At 44.4% G+C, this 17,665-nt stretch overlaps 1 protein-coding gene across 3 annotated transcripts; it reads left to right on the top strand.

The window, feature by feature from the left end:
- Positions 1–533: 533 nt before the first annotated feature.
- Positions 534–15,938, top strand: MRPL23 (mitochondrial ribosomal protein L23). Of its 3 annotated transcripts, XM_075326392.1 has the most exons (6): positions 671–818; positions 4,112–5,827; positions 10,400–10,522; positions 11,423–11,505; positions 14,857–14,930; positions 15,510–15,938. In XM_075326392.1, the coding sequence occupies exons 3-6, from the start codon at positions 10,458–10,460 to the stop codon at positions 15,672–15,674; spliced, it is 387 nt and encodes a 128-aa protein (XP_075182507.1). In that variant the 5' UTR covers positions 671–818; positions 4,112–5,827; positions 10,400–10,457; the 3' UTR covers positions 15,675–15,938. The 3 variants fall into 3 exon arrangements, 2 of the variants coding, with proteins under 2 accessions (XP_075182506.1, XP_075182507.1); XM_075326391.1 differs by lacking the exon at positions 4,112–5,827 and having other exon boundaries at positions 669–818; XR_012727330.1 differs by lacking the exons at positions 11,423–11,505; positions 14,857–14,930; positions 15,510–15,938 and having other exon boundaries at positions 534–818; positions 10,400–10,488.
- The last annotated feature ends 1,727 nt before the right edge of the window (positions 15,939–17,665 follow it).

Here is a 17,665-nt window from a genome sequence, read left to right as displayed (position 1 = left end):
ATAGGTGGCGCTGCCGTGTTCTGCCCAGACCTGTTACTGCGCATAGGAGACGTCTTACATGTCCTCCACACACATAGGTGGCGCTGTCCTATTCTGCCCAGACCTGTTACTGCGCATAGGAGACGTCTTATTGTCCTCCACACACATAGGTGGCGCTGTCGTGTTCTGCCCAGACCGGTTACTGCGCATAGGAGACGTCTTATGTCCTCCACACACATAGGTGGCGCTGCCGTGTTCTGCCCAGACCTGTTACTGCGCATAGGAGACGTCTTATGTCCTCCACACACATAGGTGGCGCTGCCGTGTTCTGCCCAGACCTGTTACTGCGCATAGGAGACGTCTTATGTCCTCCACACACATAGGTGGCGCTGTCGTGTTCTGCCCAGACCTGTTACTGCGCATAGGAGACGTCTTATTGTCCTCCACACACATAGGTGGCGCTGCCGTGTTCTGCCCAGACCTGTTACTGCGCATAGGAGACGTCATATTGTCCTCCAGACACATAGGTGGCGCTGTCGCATTCTGCCGAGACCTGTACCTACGCATAGGAGACGTCATATTGTCCTCCAGACACATAGGTGGCGCTGTCGCATTCTGCCCAGACCTGTACTTACGCATAGGAGACGTCATGTTGTCCTCCAGACACATAGGTGTCGCTGTCTTGTTCCGAAACTGATGGTCTGTCTGTTCCCTGTGTACAGACTGCTTAGACCTCCGAGCCTGTAGGCGGCGCTACACATCCGCATCAGGAAGTGTCCCCAGCGGTGTGCTGAGCGCTGGAAAGCAGGACACGGCGAGGAAATGGCCAGCAAAGTGATGTGAGTACCGGGCCGGCGGCCGCGCAGTGTGAGCACGGGCGCTGAGCTGTGCGGGGGATTCCTGCTTTACAGGGCCTTCTTTGTTCCATCCCCTCCGGACTTGTCCTCTATGAGCGAGGATGAAACTTAATCTGGTCCCTGCCGGGGGTGACCTTAGAACAAAGAGGCAGCGCTGGAGGATGGAGACCGTCTGCCATCTCAGGACTACAAGTCCCAGCATGCCCTGCGGACTTATTCAGCTGATGGCTACGATTCTCCTCATCCTCCAGCAAATAACTAGCCCATCACTAGCGGGACTACAAGTCCCAGCATGCAGGGGCTGCTCTGCAAACACCCGAAAGAAATCTGCAGGAGGGGAAACTTATTTAATAAACATTTTTTTTTCTTTTTTGTCCATTATCAAAAATATCCAAATTAGAACTTTAAATATTTTTCCCCCCAATATAATAGTTACAATATTTATATTTAAAATATTTACAGTAATGATGGATTATGGGTAATCTTTTTAGGGTTCCAGTGTTGGAGCAGAGATGATTTATTTCCAGACTTTTGATCCCCCGGAGGGTGCAGGCGGATCGTTCCAGGGTCTGAGGGGGGCAGCGGAGAGGACAATGTCAGTTTGGTTGGAGGTGAATTTAGATTTTTAGTCCGTTGGGTACCGGAACATAGCCACAAGGTGTGAATAGAGCCCAGAGATACAAATCCTGGCACTGACAGATTCCCTGTAGAGCGGTTGTCCTCTATCTGAACAGCCCCCTTTTTAATGAAGTATCCCCCTTATCAATTCTAAATGGCAGAGCCACGGCTCAGGTTACCTCTGTTGCAGCCAGTATATCGTGACATGTCAGTGGCTGCTGCTGGTCTGACATTCGTTCAATGGAAGGGATCAGTGACCACATGGCACACAAAATGCCACCCTGCGTCCAGACAGGAGGTGACTATCTGTTATTTTTAGAATACACAAGGTCATATTTTCTTTAGAAGATGGTTAAGGACAACCCCTTTAAGAGGAACATTTTCTAAGTCTAGCTTTAGAATGGAATAACTCATGGCATCAAGGCTGTTTCACATGTTCGATCACTATGCTCAGACTGGCCGTACGTCTCCCGACCCGAGACTGACTGCTGCATAGAAATACCGTGCTTCCCCGAAAATAAGATAGGGTCTTATATTTTTTTGATCTGAAAAAAGGACAAGGGCTTATTTTCAGGGGGTGTTTTTTGTTTTTTTTGGGTTTTTTTTCACCCCATGAACAGCAATCCACATTTGTTCTTGAACAAAAAAAAAATATTCATATTGCATTCTGTAACATTGACATAATTCTCCAAACCCTGGGTGCAACTCCTATCTATCATCAATATACTGTAAAATCTATCCTATTATCTATATATTTCTTATATATCTGTGTGATGGTCTATTTAACACACACACATACTAACTATATATATATATATATATATATATATATATATATATATATATATATATATATATATATATATATATATATAATCTCATACACACACATCAGCCTGTCTTCCCCTTGTTCAGCTTTAGATGACCTTTGGTCACATGATATGATGTCAGAAAGGCCCTGAAGCAGAGTTATCATCAGGATATAAACTGGGGGCTCTGTGAAATTTCCTAACTTGCTCTCTGATCCCCCTAATGCCAGTCCTGCATACCAGGCGGTCTCCAGTACAGTTTTTTTTTTTTAGACTTCTGCAATTAAGAGACATTTGGTCACATGACTGTGAAGTCATCAAAAGGCCTTAAACAATCTGAACTTCGGAATACAACTGCTGGGGTCCATAAGAGATCAGGGCCCTGTGAAGTTGCAAAGTTTGACCCCACCCCCTAACTTCGGCCCACATTGTAAGTAGGGCTTATTTTTCGAGCATACTTCAAAATTGCTGTAAAATTATGCTAGTGCTTGTTTTCAGAGTAGGTCTTATTTTCGGGGAAACAAGGTAATAGTAAAAAACAATACCTAATGGAAATATTTACCCTGCCTGTGTCCCGCATCGGCTCTCACCGCTGCGCCATTGGCTGTGTTTTGGCTGCAGTGGTGATGTTATGACTATTGCACACGTTTCCGTTGTAGCCAGTCACAGAGCTCAGTCACTTTGTTGATGGCACAAGCTTTCGCTCTTAGTGATTTGTGGCAGCACTGCTGTGCGCTGTGGTCATGGCGTCACCACTGCAAAACATACAGACACCAGTGCAGCGGTCAAAAGCCAGCGCCCGACGGAGAATACAGTGTTTTTGTTTTTTTCATTTTGACTCTGATTGCTTGATGTCCTAATGAGGCTGGTATATTTACTTTATAAATCAATGTCAGAATTTCTGCCTAAGTTCAAAATTAGCATTTTTATAAGTCTGAGTGAAGGTGGGAAAACTTTCTATCAAATCATTCTTCTGATTTGTAGAACTCTATCATGATGTAGACTAAATGGAGAACAAAGCTTTAAAGAGGTTATCCCCTACTTCTAGATTGATTGCCTATCCTTAGTATTAGACATCAATGTCTGATTGGCCTGGGTCCGCACCCCCACCGATCACCTGTTCTCGGTCCCGGCAGCAAGCAGTCGGAAATGCTCAGTTCAAGAGCTGCTCAACCTTCTGATCGCGGCCGAGTACTGCACATCTGCCTCCCATTTTAATCAATAGGAGACAGATGTGCAGGCCGCGGCCGCTATCAGAAGACTGGGCAGCTCCAGAGCTAAGCACTTCCTGCTGGTTTTGGATCCCGGTCGTTCAGACATTGATGACTTATTCTAAGGCTATATGCCCACGGGACAACATACCCGTGGAGTTTGCTGCGGAAAACTTGTGGATTTATCTGGATGTTATCCTATGGGATTTGGGGAGTGCTGTATCAATGCTGCAGTATGTGCAGCTGCGGATGTCCCACAGCCGCACATAACTGCATGTCAATTATTCATGCGGAAATATCTGCGGATGTTATCCCGCTCCTCCACTATGGAGATAGAGGCCGCAGGTATTTCCGCACTTGTCCCGCAGGTTTATCGCAACAAAAATACTCGAATCCCGCAACTATGGATAGCTGCGGATTCCGGGCAGCAGGTGCGGTAAGCCTGCGGAAAAGTCCGGGGGTACGTTGTCCTGTGGGCACATAGCTTAAGGCTAGGCCATCAATGTAAAAGTAGTGGACAACCCCTTTAATGTATGCTTGCTAATTAGGGTTGGTTTTTCACTTGCCAGTAAAGCTCAGGAATACTGTTTTTGTACTGTCTTACCGCCCATCTTACATATTGATCCATCCTCTACAGGTTTGGGTAAATGCTTTAATTTGGACATGCAACAATAGTTGACAGTAAAATTCCTTTAATCTGGAACCCAGTGCTCTGGCAACCCTACTCAAAATGGTTGTGAATCGGACTTGGCACCTAATAGTTTGGAGTCCTACGAGAGCGGAGGAGGAAGATTAAGCAACAGAAAAGAGGACGGAAGACCGCTCAGAGGAAAGTTGAAAGAAAGGTGAAGGACGTGAGGGAGGACGAGGGGGACTGTAAAAATGGATTCACCCAATTTAGAATCCAACTGCATTCAAGGTCCTTCTGTTAAAAGGAAACATGTCACACTTACAATTCCTCAGAAACTTGAAATCATCCGGAGACTTGAAAGTGGTGAAAGCCGAGCCTCTATTATGGAGGAATTCAACATTGGCTCCTCAACCATCTATGACATTAAAAAACGAAAGGATCAGTTGTGTTCCTTTGTAGCATCCAGTGAAACCATGAGAGGCCTTATGAAGCGACAGACTTTGAAGCAACCCAAACTAGCTCAGTTGGATAAAGTGGTGTACAGTTGGTTTACCGAAATGCGATCTCAAGGGATAATTGTGACGGGGCCTATGATCATCGAGAAGGCCAAAGCTTTCTATGCAGAAATGGAAATAACTGAAAAGTGCATATTTTCCGATGGGTGGTTAAGAAACTTTAAAGAACGCCATGGCATAAGGAAGATGTCTAGCACCGGCGAGCTATGCTCAGAGGATGCCGAAACTACCGAAGGCTATAATGAATTTTTTAGTACGCTTCTGAAAGAGCAAAAATTGCTTCCAACACAGATCTACAACGGTGAAGGCTTTGTAGAAGAGTGGATGGTAGTTGATAAGGACACTCCTGTGGTTCAATACAGCGATTATGACTTTCCAAACGTTAAAATTCCTGAAGTGTCAGGCTCGATGGGCGAAGAACAGGAACCTGCGGAAGAGTCTAAAAAGAAATACACTTGGAATCAAGCATCAGACTTCATTACAAAGTTTGTGGAGTTTGCCGAAGCCAGTAGTCATTACACCCCAGCAGAAGTGATGGATCTGCGAATCATCCTTGATAACTTTTACCAGAAAAAAGCTTCATTCCTAAAACGGTTGCACCACAAAAACAGAAGCAAAAAGCCCCCCAAGAGACGATCTGCACTAAGTTCTCCGGCAGCTACCTCCATCATTGTGAATACTATTTCGCCCCCCTCTCCTGACCGATCCATCTCACCCGTATCCATAGAATATAAAGTGGAGCTTGACAAATCGGACAATGCAGTAGAAGATATCAAATTAGAAGACTCCTCTGATTAGTTGTGCTGGCCAAATATTTTAAAGGGTCATTCCTTGTATACAGTAACTTCTCAAGTTAATTGGCCCAGGAACCCCATGACCAAATCTCACGTACCTATGTAACCTGGACCCTAGAGTAAGTGAAGCTTAGTTGTAGGGTTCCTGGGCTGAGGTGTCCTCAAAACTCAATTTTTAGTTTTGGATCACAATATTTTTTTCAAGTATATATTACTTTTTATTTAATTTTATATCATTAGTTTTAGGTTTATTAACTTTTATTTTTAATTTGAAAAGTTACTGATATTCAATTTTTAAAAAATATATAAAATAATAAAGTGATAGCAGCATTTTTAATTCCTTTTTATTTTGGACTGCACACTAATCTCCTCCGTTGAGCTTCACGTCTTCCTGAGGATATCGGCTCTTAAAGGTATTATTTCGACTTATGTATTCTTAACACTTAATATTCATGCCGGAATCCAAAATATTCAGTAATCCGGCACCCGTCTGGTCCTGTGGGTGCCAGATTAAAGGAATTTTACTATGATGTAAATTGATGATAGTATTTGTCATTCAGATCAGTAGGAGTTGGCTTTGAACATTTAAAGTCAAAGAATGTCATCTATCTAACCTAGATGTGAAGACTCGCAGAACTGCAATCCAACTCCAACAATGCTACTTTACAGGGAATCTGTCACCACCTTTATGCTGCACGCATCAGGCGTCTGTCCGTGTCCGTTATGTCTGCCTGTACTGTCGTTTTTGTGAAATTGACACTTAGGTACCATGAGTCATCTTAATTTTCTGCAGAGTGCACTGTAATGTGGACTAACCCTGCCATTGATTTTTCAGTTTTCTGCCTATGCACTGTAATGGGTAAAAACTGTCCACAAGTGGCTGGGGAAGCTTTTTGTCTAATGAAAACCACACAACAGGCATACAAAACCATAACAGACACAATAATAAAATCAGTGTGTCTAACACTGCATAAAATTTGCTCCTAGTGGGCAGCATTAAGTTGGGGATAGATTGCCGGTAACGGTCAAAACAATAAACAGAACTTCAGAAAATTATTTTGAGTGATTTAATTTTGCATTTAAAGAAAATATGCTAGCGTGCACTCTTATTTTATTACTGCTGTTCCCCTGAGAATTCCGGTGGTGGTGGTGGTATTATTATTAATAATAATAATTATACATTTTAATATATTTATTTTTTATTATATATTTTTTTTTTAAAAATTCTATAATTAAAAAAATAAATTTTTTATATATATATATATATATATATAATATATATAATTTTTTGTTTGAGATACAGGCCTTTTACATTCAGCGCTAATTTTTGTCTTTCCAAGGAGGCGTGGCTCACAGGATCCTTGGGGGCGGGTCCCTGGGCTCCTCTGCATGAGAAGCAGACATACAATTGCCACAGGGGACCAGGAGGTAAAATGGCCTGCTTTCACCTCCAAAGCAGCTTCTATCGGTGACACATAAACAGGTGCATTATGGACTGCAAAGAGCGCATATCTGGTCATTGCACAGGGGCCCTCTTCTGTCTGTTTCTGCCCTTGCTCTGCATAATTATCCTGGGAGCACCGCTGCCTTGGAAAAGACCTGAAAAATGAGATAGATAAGAAAACCCCAGAATGCTTAGGGGAGCAGCAACATTTAATTAAGATCAAAAACTGGCCACTTTTGACCTGGTGACAAGTCCTCCTTTTAGGGTCTGTGCGCACTGGGAAATTTGCTTTTCTTAAGAAAAATCTGCACCCTCTGGCAGAATACCGCACCCGCGGCAAAAACTGCGGTGAAAACGCACCTGGAATCCTCCTGCGTTTTTTTCCGTGGGTTGGTCCCTGCGGTTTTTTTACCATTATCTATGGCAAAAACGCAGGTACCTGCAGAAAAGAAGTGACATTCTACTTCTTTCTTGCTGCAGAAATTCTGCAGCAAAACCTATAGGAAAAAAATGCAGTGTGCGCACAGCATTTTTGTTTTCTTATAGATTTTGCTGGGGAAGCACTGCAGCAAGGTTAGGAACAAAAAAAACCGCACCTCTTCTGCAGCAAAAAACGCGGCAAAAAACACACTGTGTGCAGAGGGCTTAAAACGCACATCTAAACCCTAGAAAGAAACCCCAAACAAAAAGTTACCCGCACTTCAATTTATTGTTCTCCCTGTAGAAATTAATGGAAAAATGTAGTTAACTAATAGGGAAACATCAATGTTACAAAATTAAAGCACTACTCCAGCTTTTTTTCTTTAATTAATTTTTTTTTTTTGGGGTCCTTTAAATCTAAGTCCCCGGAATCCTTTCTTATACTTGCCTACCAGCAGCTTCATCTTCTATCACTGCTGCTCCGGTCAGTCTTCGGCGATTTGTGACCTGCCGGCTGCCCCAGTGTTTCATGGAGCGCACCAGAGGTCACAACTCAATACATCTCTGAGCGCCTCATTCTGGCCTCGTTATGGCTCTCGTATAAATGCAATGAGCACTTGTGACGTAACTTCTAACTGGCCGGAAAATGGAAGTTATGAGCACAAGATAGTGCAACGGGACTGGAGTGTCGTTGGTAAAAGGTGAAGACACCGGGCTTAGATTTAAAGCTCCACTCCAGCATTGGAGAGAAGGGGAAAGAAAAAAATGCCTGAGTGGCACTTTAGAGTCAAAGATATTGTTCCCTTTTGTTAGCGGGATCCCCTAGAAATAGGCTAATCAAATAGTGTCCCGCTACTGGTAACTCCAAGCAATTGGATCAGCAATCAAAATCTGATCTGTGGGGGAGATATATAATTTGCCTTGAGCTCCACCACAAGGAAAAAAGTCATCCCAGTTTATACAATCCTCTCTCTGATTTCAATGTAAACTGCATAAATACTTGTTGGGGCCTACTGAGAGAGGGATGTTCTTTGTAGTTACTCTAATCTAGTTAAAGAGATACTAATATCAAAGTTTTTAGGTTCTTAATATATTGCAGTCATATTATATAATACTGTGCACTTAAAGTTGCTAATTTTATCCTTCTACCCCGTAAATTCTTCTCTTTTCCATTAGGTCTATGACATAATGTGATTAAAAAATGACCAGCTGAATTATAAGCTCTATTTAGAAGTGGGTAGTCTTTTCCCTGCACTAGTTATAACTGCAAAAAGTCAATGGCAGGGGGAGGAGTGGAGCAGCTGGGTCAGGAGTTGAAGAGGGGGATAACTCATGCAGGGAAAAGGGCTTCCTGTTCCTACATAAAGCGGAGAGAAAAAAGAAGAATTAAGAGGGTAGAAAGGGAATATCAGCAATTGTACATACACAGCGCTTTACAATATATGATGATTGCAATATATTAGAAGGATAAAAACTTTGATGGGAGTGCTTTTTTAATCGAAGAATGGACACCCCATCTATTAAGTGTGTTTGAAAAGAACCCTTAAAAAGGAGACACCCCTTTTAACAGAGTGGACACATTGGCGCACTTTTATTTGTACAAATTATTAAGAAATATTGTAAATTTGGCAGAATTTGCACTTATGTGACCCAGATCTTTGATATGAGTTATTATAACTGGTGCATCGGTTCATTTCATTTCTTCATTTTCTAAATGGCTTCCTGAAAATAGTCCTTAAACTGACCCAACTTTTCCTTTTGCACCAGTTTTGAATAACTACTGTCAATGACTACAGGAGTCTTTTAAACCAACACTACAGCGGTGTTTTGGTTTTTTTTTTCCCAGCACTGGAGTGGCACTTTAAATCTAAGTCCCCTGCCCCTAGTGTTACACTCACTCTCTTGTGTTCTCCTCCCTTTGCTCCCACAGCGCCATCTTGTGACTGTAACTTCTGATTGGTCGAAAGTCAGAAGTTACATCACAGGCGCTTAAAGGGAACCTGTCACCACTTTTTTGGACTATAAGCTTTGGCCACCATCACCGGGCTCTTATATACAGCATTCTAACATGCTGTATATAAGAGTCCAGGCCGGGGGTATAACATAAAAACACTTTATAATACTTACCTAACGGTCACGCTGTGGGCCTTATGGGCGTCTCCGTTGTCCGGTGCCAGCGCCTCGTCTTTCGGCCATCTTCATCCTCTTTCTGAAGCCTGGGGGCATGACGCGTCTACGTCATGCACACTCACCTATCCTGCGCAGGCACACTACAATACTTTGATCTGTCCTGCTCAGAACAGATCAAAGTGCGCCTGCTCAGGACCTGAATGCCGGGGAGTGTGTATGACGTTGGACCCGTCATGCACTGTGCCTAGAGAAGAAGGTGAACAAAGATGGCTGAAAGAGGCGGTGCCGACAACGGAGACGCCCATTAGGCCCACAGTGCGGCCGTTGGGTAAGTATTATAAAGTGTTTTTAATGTTATACCTCCGGCCTGGGCTTTTATATACAGGATGTTAGAATGCTGTATATAAGAGCCCGGTGTTGGTGGCCGCAGCTTGTAGGCCGAAAAAGTGGTGACAGGTTCCCATTAATACAAGTTTAGGAGAGCCAGAACAAGGCTCCCATAGACTTGATATGATTTGTGAGCTCCATGAAACACTGAAGCTGCTGGCAGGTCACAAATCACAGGAGGCTGAGGGAAGCCATGCTATACAAATACGAAAACACAGGAGGATGAGTATAAGACAGGGGGACTTAGATTTAAAGCAGCACTCCAACAGTAAAATAAAAAAAACCCAAACGATTGAGTAATTCTCGAAAAGCCTGCCCGAATGTGCGACTCTTCTGCTGGCAGAGTGCATCCTATAGCTTCTGTCTCTAGTAATGGACGCTATACATATACTTCGGCTTAGGCTTATTCTGTACATAAATATCAATATGTACTTGTAAAAGTGTGAACTGGCCTTTTATATTTGTAAAGCAGAATTTTGGTGGATTGGAGCAGATCTGTGATCAGATGGACCCCTCCATAATGACCCCTGAACACTGCTGTAAACCTCATGTTATTGGATGTATAATTCTTATTATATATTTATTTATTTTTTTCCTCTTTCAGCTATCCCCTTTATCAGCGTGGAAATCCACAGCTACGTGTGTTTAGGACCAACTTCTTTATGACCCTGGTGAGACCTGGTAAACCGCAGCCCCCAGACACAGTACAATTCCGTGTATCTATGGAGTGAGTGTCCTCATCCTCTATATGTCAGCTGCACTATAAAGTGTACAGATAAGGCTGCTTTCACACTACGTCTTTTTAACATGCGTCCTGAACGTTTTTTTAACGCAGAAACGGATCCAGTGCAAATGCGTTTTCATTTCAATGCATTTGCAATGGACTCGCGTTAACATGCGTTCACCTGCGTTTGCGTGCGTTATAGTGAGGATCCAGTGACTTGCAGTTTTTTAACATCTTTCAAAAACGCTACTTGTAGCGTTTTTGAACTGCATCCAACTTCTGCAAATTGCTGGATCCTGACTAAACAGCACGCAAACGCATGTGAACGCTGGCGTGCTGATAGGCAGGATCCTGCTTGCTCTACTGAGCATGCCCAGAAGCCAGCCTCCATGATCAGTCTCTCTCTCCTCCCTCTCTGTCTGTCTCTCCCCCTCCCTCTCCCCCACCTGAGAGCTGCGGACACTCGTAACCAAGGTAAATATCAGGTAACCACTTATCTTAGTTACCCGATGTTTACGTTGGTTACGTGTGCAGGGAGCCCGGCTCCTAGCAGCTGCAGACGCTCGTAACCAAAGTAAATATCGGGTATCCAAGCAAGTATACCCGATGTTTACCTTGGTTACGAACCTCCACAGTTGTAAGAAGCTGGCTCCCAGTCTGGCACGTTTAGTTCCCATCACTCTCGATCACATGACTCCAATGCCCGCCCCTAAACATCCAGTGACAGGATCCTGCAAAGTAACACATGCATTTTTTGCTGTAAAAGCAGGATCCGCTTTTGCAGCAAAAAAACGTTCAGGGCGCATGTTAAAAAGACGTAGTGTGAAAGCAGCCTAACCTCTTCAAGAGATGTATAACCGCTGCATAGCTCCCATGAATTACACACTTTTCTCTACATTGCAGGATGACAAAGTTCGACATACAGAACTATCTGCAGCGTATTTACAACGTGCCGGTCGCTGCTGTCCGTACCCGCATCCAGTATGGTGAGTAAAGAAAGTCTAATTGTTGGCATACTGCTGTGCTGAAACCCCCTCCATGCTCCTTGGACATTGTCACTTGGCTTTGCGCCTCTCCGATATACTACTAAAGGAAATCTGTCACCAGGTTTTATTTATATGCTGAGAGCAGCATGATGTAGGGACTGAGATCCTGATTCCAGCAATGTCTCTTGTTGGTCTGCATGTTGTCATTTTGATATTTCTGTTTTCTCCGTTGCAGATCTAGCAGTGTTCAGAATGCTGAGCTTTGTATAATCCCACCCACACACCTAAACAGGGTTCTGAGTACACTGTACATTGACAAAGTTGCCAATCAGTGCTGGGGATAGGATTGGACTAGGAGGCACAAGTCACCTAGTTCTGTAGTGATAATCTACTGATGTTAAAACATTTTGATTTTATTGAAACAGCCTAGTAAGTGACACATCTCTGGAAGCAGGGTCTAAGTGCCTACATCATGCTGCTCTCAGATTACATAGCAGAAACCTGCTGACAGATTCCTTTTTAGTCTAGGATGGCTCCGCAATCACTACTGCTATGTCCACGCAACAATCTTCAGAAGGGCAGATGTAATGCACAACTAGGTACTCTCTCCAAATTGAAACACTCCCATCTCAGCTGTTACTCTTCTCAGGGCCACAATTAAGGCCTCTTTCACACATCCGTGAAAATCACAAACGTTTTTTCACAGACGTGTCAAAGGTGCATATTGCCCTCCGTGAGCCGTGTCTCTGGCACACGTGTGTTCTCCGTGTGTTATCCAGAATGGGAACTTTCTGCTCACCTGTCCCTGGCGTCGCTGTCCGTGGTGCTGATCTTTGGTCTCCGGTCCTGTCGACTCCCCGCTGCTGCTGCTTCTGGCCGCAGTGACGTGAATATTCAATGAGCATAATGAGCGGCGGTCGGCAGCAAGTGGCAGCAGCGGCAGAGACAGCAGAGCTGGAGAAGGTGAGTAAAGGTGTTTGTTTTTTTTGTTTGTTTTTTTTCTTGCAGACACATGTTTTCTCCGGTGCGTGTCACATGGCACACATCCGTGTGGTCCGTTTGCATTCCGTGTGACACCCGTGATGCCGGAGAAAAACGGACATGTCTACGTGTGGGGCACACAGGCACATGTATGCTCCACACATACACACTGTCCTTGGCAGAATACGCACGTGAGTGCAGACCCATTGATTTTAATGGGTCTACGTGTGCCTGTGTCTCCAGTACATGAGGAAACGGACCAAACAAGTACCGGAGACACGGACAGTGAAAGAGGCCTAAGCCTGATTGCGGCAATATACAGGGAGGAGGGGAGGGCCGGCATCACTACCCAAGATCCCCAGGGCTGTCTCTTTGTACAAGTCTGTTTCGGCTGTGGTGTTCCCGAACAGGTGTCTGTGCATAATATTCTGCCATACATAAGCATACCAGGTTCCCTTTAACATAATTTTTTACAAAAACACTATCAGCAGGATTTTATATCACAAACTGTCTTTTATGTAAACTACCTATCATGATTAAATCTTGCTTCCATTATTTAGGCATCCGTTGCTCACTTATCCTCCATTCCCTCGCCGGCCTGTTCTTGCAGTCTCCCGGTAACCATGGCAGCTGATGCAGGCGCTGCTGCTGTCAGGTCTTCAGCGGCTGTCGTCATTGGCATGAGCCGCTTGCCTCTGATTGGTCATTGCGCTGCCATTGGGAAGCATAGCGGCAGCTCCTTGATCTGTTGCAATGGTTACTGGTGGACTACTAGAACCAGGTATGAGGCTGGCGAGGGAACGGAGGATATGTGAGTATAATATGTGTTCGTGCATACGGAACCAGAAGTGTGTGCGGTATTTTGCTCATACAGAAAAGCTTCCTCATAAACAGGGTTACAAATCTACAGCAAGCTTTGCTCATATAGTGACATTCTCGCACACCAAGTTACTCGTAAATCGAGGTTCCACTGTATAGCCTGAAAAGTCTAAATTTCTGTATTATCATCATTCAATAAAATTTCACCCTCAAATTGCCTCTAGTGCAAAGTTTTATATCTGACACTGAGCAAGCAACGGACGGGGAAATACGAGTGAGGCTGAAGCGCTGTAAGTGAAGTGCCAACTGTGCTACACTTACAGCTTATTTGCGGGAGCTTGAAAACAGGGCTTACAAGTAGAGATGAAAGAAACCGAGTTTTGGTGTTCGTACCAAACCCAGACTTTACAAAAAAAAAACAAAGTTTGAGTTCAGATATTTTATATATGCAAATCACTCGTGCGAGCATCATTGTGCTCGGGCACGCTCGGTGCGCAGCCCTGTGTGAGCCGCTTGCAGTGTTTGAACGGCTCGCACTGGCAGTAACAGCGTGATCGGATGTAGTGTGCACCAAACAAAAACCCACCCCTGGAAGTGATCTGTTAATGGCTGGCTGCATGTGTGTGGAGACCCAAAATGGTGGAGATCTGAACTGTCCAGTCAGTGACTTCCATTGCGGTTTAGGTTAAAGTGAACTTTACACGCTACGATATATCAAACGATATGCCGTCTGGATCACGTCGTTAGTGACGCACATCGTTTGACATATCGTAGCGTGTGACAGCTACAAGCGAGTGTGAACGAGCAAATACTCACCTTATCGTTGCTCGTTGACATGTCGCTCATTTTCTAAAAATCGAACGTCCGGTTGTTCAATGTTCCCGTGGCAGCACACATCGCTCCGTGTGACACCCCGGGAACGATGAACACAGCTTACCTGCGGCCGCTGGCAATGCTAAAGGAAGAAGGTGGGCGGAATGTTTACGTCCCGCTCATCTCCGCCCCTCCGCTTCTATTGGCCGGCCGCTTAGTGACGTCGCTGTGCCGCCGAACGTCCCTCCCCCCTTCAGGAAGAGGATGTTCGCCGCCCACAGCGAGGTCGTTTGGAAGGTAAGTACGTATGACGGGGGGGTTACGACTTTGTGCGACATGGGCAAGAAATTGCCCGTGCCGCACAAACGACGGGGGCGGGAGAAATTGCAGCATGTAAAACAGGCTTAAGTCTGGGTCTAAAAATAAACTTTATCTAAAGTCTGGTTGAACCTGCCGAGCCGAATTTCCAAGGGTCCCCTCTTCGCTACTTACATGCTCAATAGAAAAGTGCTTGTAGGCACTAACTTAATATCTGTAGAATGGCTGTCTGAAAAATTTTAATAAGCAGTAAATTGCAAAAATGCTGGTTAAAACAAGCAATATCTGACTGTAGCCACTTAGGAAGACAGGGAATAACTCTAAGATGTAAGACCACTGCTGGGAGGGCAGTTTATTATGTGCCCACATTCTTTCATTCTAAGATCTTGACTGCACTGATGTAATTATCACTTTCTTTAGGTAACAACCGGAAACGAAACCATCTACACCAAAGAGTGAAGGTCCCCGACTACAAGGTAGCCTATATCCAGCTGGTGAGTGTCCCTTCCTATTCGCAGCGAGATGCTCCTCAGAGTCTTCACATTCTGCGATGTCGATGGCCGTATGACCCCACCCTCCACCCCCCATACTTGTTGATTGACTTCATCACTCCGAGCCCTGCTTCTGTACAATGAGGCTGTTATGTCTTTTTTCTTTTGTGGTGCCAGGCTTCCTAATGCTGCTTGTCTGCTCCCGGCAGTCAACAACACATGTCTGGTGACTCAAATGTTCTGAGCTTTGAAAATGAGGGTTGTATTGTAATGCAATGTGTGTTTACAGCAGACATCATTCCTGGATTGAGTTACAAGTGTCTCTGATTCAGAGCTTTTAATATTTCCTGTGATGTGCCTGTGATATCGATAGGGCTCTAACCATCTCAGTCTGTTCTCTCTCTTTGTTGTCCGCACCCCACTCCTGAAAAGTAATCGTTACACCAGATTCCCCCCACCACCACTTGTCCATAACGTCTTCCCCCTATGGAGTAAGGCCATTTTTAGCCGTAGAAAGAAAACCTCTTTTTGACATCTGCCTCACAAAGCTGTGCTGCCGGCTAATCTCTCTCTTCTGCGCAGGTCCAAGGTCAAACCTTCCAGTTCCCAGATCTCTTCCCAGAGAAGGAGTCCTCTGCAGAATCTGGCTCGTTTGAAGAACTGCAAGGAGAGTTTATGGAGAACGAAAAGCAGCGGCAGCTGAAGGACCCGCGTAGGGGCGGGCTAAATGACTGGTTTGGGCTTTGATGCTTCTGTTTAAGGACCCAAATTAGTCTTGTCTGATCCAGTTCCTTACTTCACTACTCCGAAAAATGAATTCTTAGTCTCATGGCCAGGTTATCATGTCATTTTAATTTATGGACAAACAGATTTTCCGTCTGCGCTATCACTTGTTTATTATTGTTATTCATTTTTATAAGCAGAGTTTATATGTATTGCATTGTTATTTAGGGCTAAAAATTGATTTAGGACTTAACAGTCTTAAAAAAAAAATAAAACCAAATTTCATTATTTTCTGTTGTGAATTTACTAGAAATGGGACAGTTTCACAGAATTACTTTTTATTTTTCTTTTACTTTTCTTGACTTTTGAACCAAGAAGGTATTGTGAAAAAAAACCCCAGGTATAGTATAGATAAGTACAGAAAAATGTAATTATTGGTATAAAGAAAAATACATTTCCTATGGGGAATCATTCTTCCCCATACACCTAAGACTGCTTTCACACCTCCGGTTTTTCCTGTGCGGCACAATCCGGCACTTTTTTTGCTGCCGGTTGCGTTTTTCTTGCATAGACTTTAATTAGCGCCGCATGGGCTTGCGTTCCGTCCGTTTTTTGCCGCATGCAGCAGATTTAGCCGATGCGGCGGCCGGATGGAACGTTGCCTGGTACGTTTTTTTGTGCAGCAAAAAAACCCGCATCCGGCCGATGCGGCGCATTTTTTCAATGCATGCCTATGGACGCCGGATGCGGCGCGATGCGGCAAAAAAACGCATCCGGCCGCCACATGCACTTTTTGCCACTGTGCAAGCTCAGTAGCATGCCGCAAGCGGCAAAAACCGGACGGGCCGCATTTAAAAAACCTATGCAAAGGATGCGGCTTTTTCGCCGCATCCGTTGCATAGGTTTTAGAGCCGGACTGGCCGGCTCTGCACCTACCGGATGTGTGAAAGCAGCCTAAGATGTGTGTCCTTCCCTGATAACCATTGGTATGAGAAGGCTTAAAGGGAACCTGTCACCAAGTTTTCCCAATATTAACTAATGCCACTACATTAACTGCCTTTTTTAAAGTAGTGTAGCAACCTATACATAAGCACCTTTCCAATCCCCTTCCCCCGGCCGGCTTCATATGGATAACGTGTCCTACGTCATTCACACAGCACCCCCAGTCTCGCTTGTGCCCTACTGAGAGCAGAGCAAAGTAATGTAATGCGCATGCGCCAGGAGAGGACAAAAAAGTGCTGATGACCCTGAATTAAAGCTGGCGCATGCACATTGCAGTACTTTGCTCTTCACCTCCATAAGAATGAGACTGGGGTACTGTATGGATGACATTGGAGTAGAGTTGAGCGAATACCTAACAATTCATACTCGCTATATTCAAAATGAGTACTGTCTACTACTCGTGTATTCGTTCCGAATAGTATGTTCAATGCAAGTGAATGGGGAATACTCCCAAAGGAATGAGTAACCAGAATGCCGCACTTTTCGTGCACGAAAAGTGTGGCATTCTGGTTACTTACTGCTTTGCAAGTTTTCCCCATTCACTTGCATTGCACACACTATTCGGAACGAATACACGAGTAGTAGACAGTACTCGTTATGAGTATAGCGAGTATGAATAGTTAGGTTGTTGCTCAACTCTACATTGAAGGTGTCATCCAAATGAAGCAGAGCAGGATGGTTATTGCAAGGAGAGAGGAGGCGTCCAACAAGATCAGCGAGGCAGATTGGACAGGACAGCACCGTATTGGAGGGTTATAAAGGGTATTTTTTTCTGACTGACGCAGAGGGAATTGAGGGCTTATATACTATACAGGTTGTTGGACGCCTGTAAAAACAGGCGGTAAAAGTAATTGCCTTAGTGTAGAATATTTGGAAAATGTGGTAAGGTCCCCTTTAACCCAGCCATACACATTACATGGCTGTCTGTCGACTGATGCCTGACCTGATCGTTCGTCTGACAGCCATCTGAGCCGACTCCCATATAGAGGAGCACTCCCTACTTGTTCTGGGCT

Source organism: Anomaloglossus baeobatrachus, chromosome 10, assembly GCF_048569485.1.
Source record: "Anomaloglossus baeobatrachus isolate aAnoBae1 chromosome 10, aAnoBae1.hap1, whole genome shotgun sequence".
Classification (NCBI taxonomy): Eukaryota; Metazoa; Chordata; class Amphibia; order Anura; family Aromobatidae; genus Anomaloglossus; species Anomaloglossus baeobatrachus.
This window is presented reverse-complemented; position numbering and strand designations above follow the sequence as displayed.

Bases quoted from the DNA above. Each gene is read 5' to 3' on its own strand.
- MRPL23 (XM_075326391.1), top strand. The intron at 10,523-11,422 runs GTGAGTGTCCTC...TCTACATTGCAG, and splicing joins CAATTCCGTGTATCTATGGA to GATGACAAAGTTCGACATAC. The intron at 14,931-15,509 runs GTGAGTGTCCCT...TCTTCTGCGCAG, and splicing joins AGGTAGCCTATATCCAGCTG to GTCCAAGGTCAAACCTTCCA.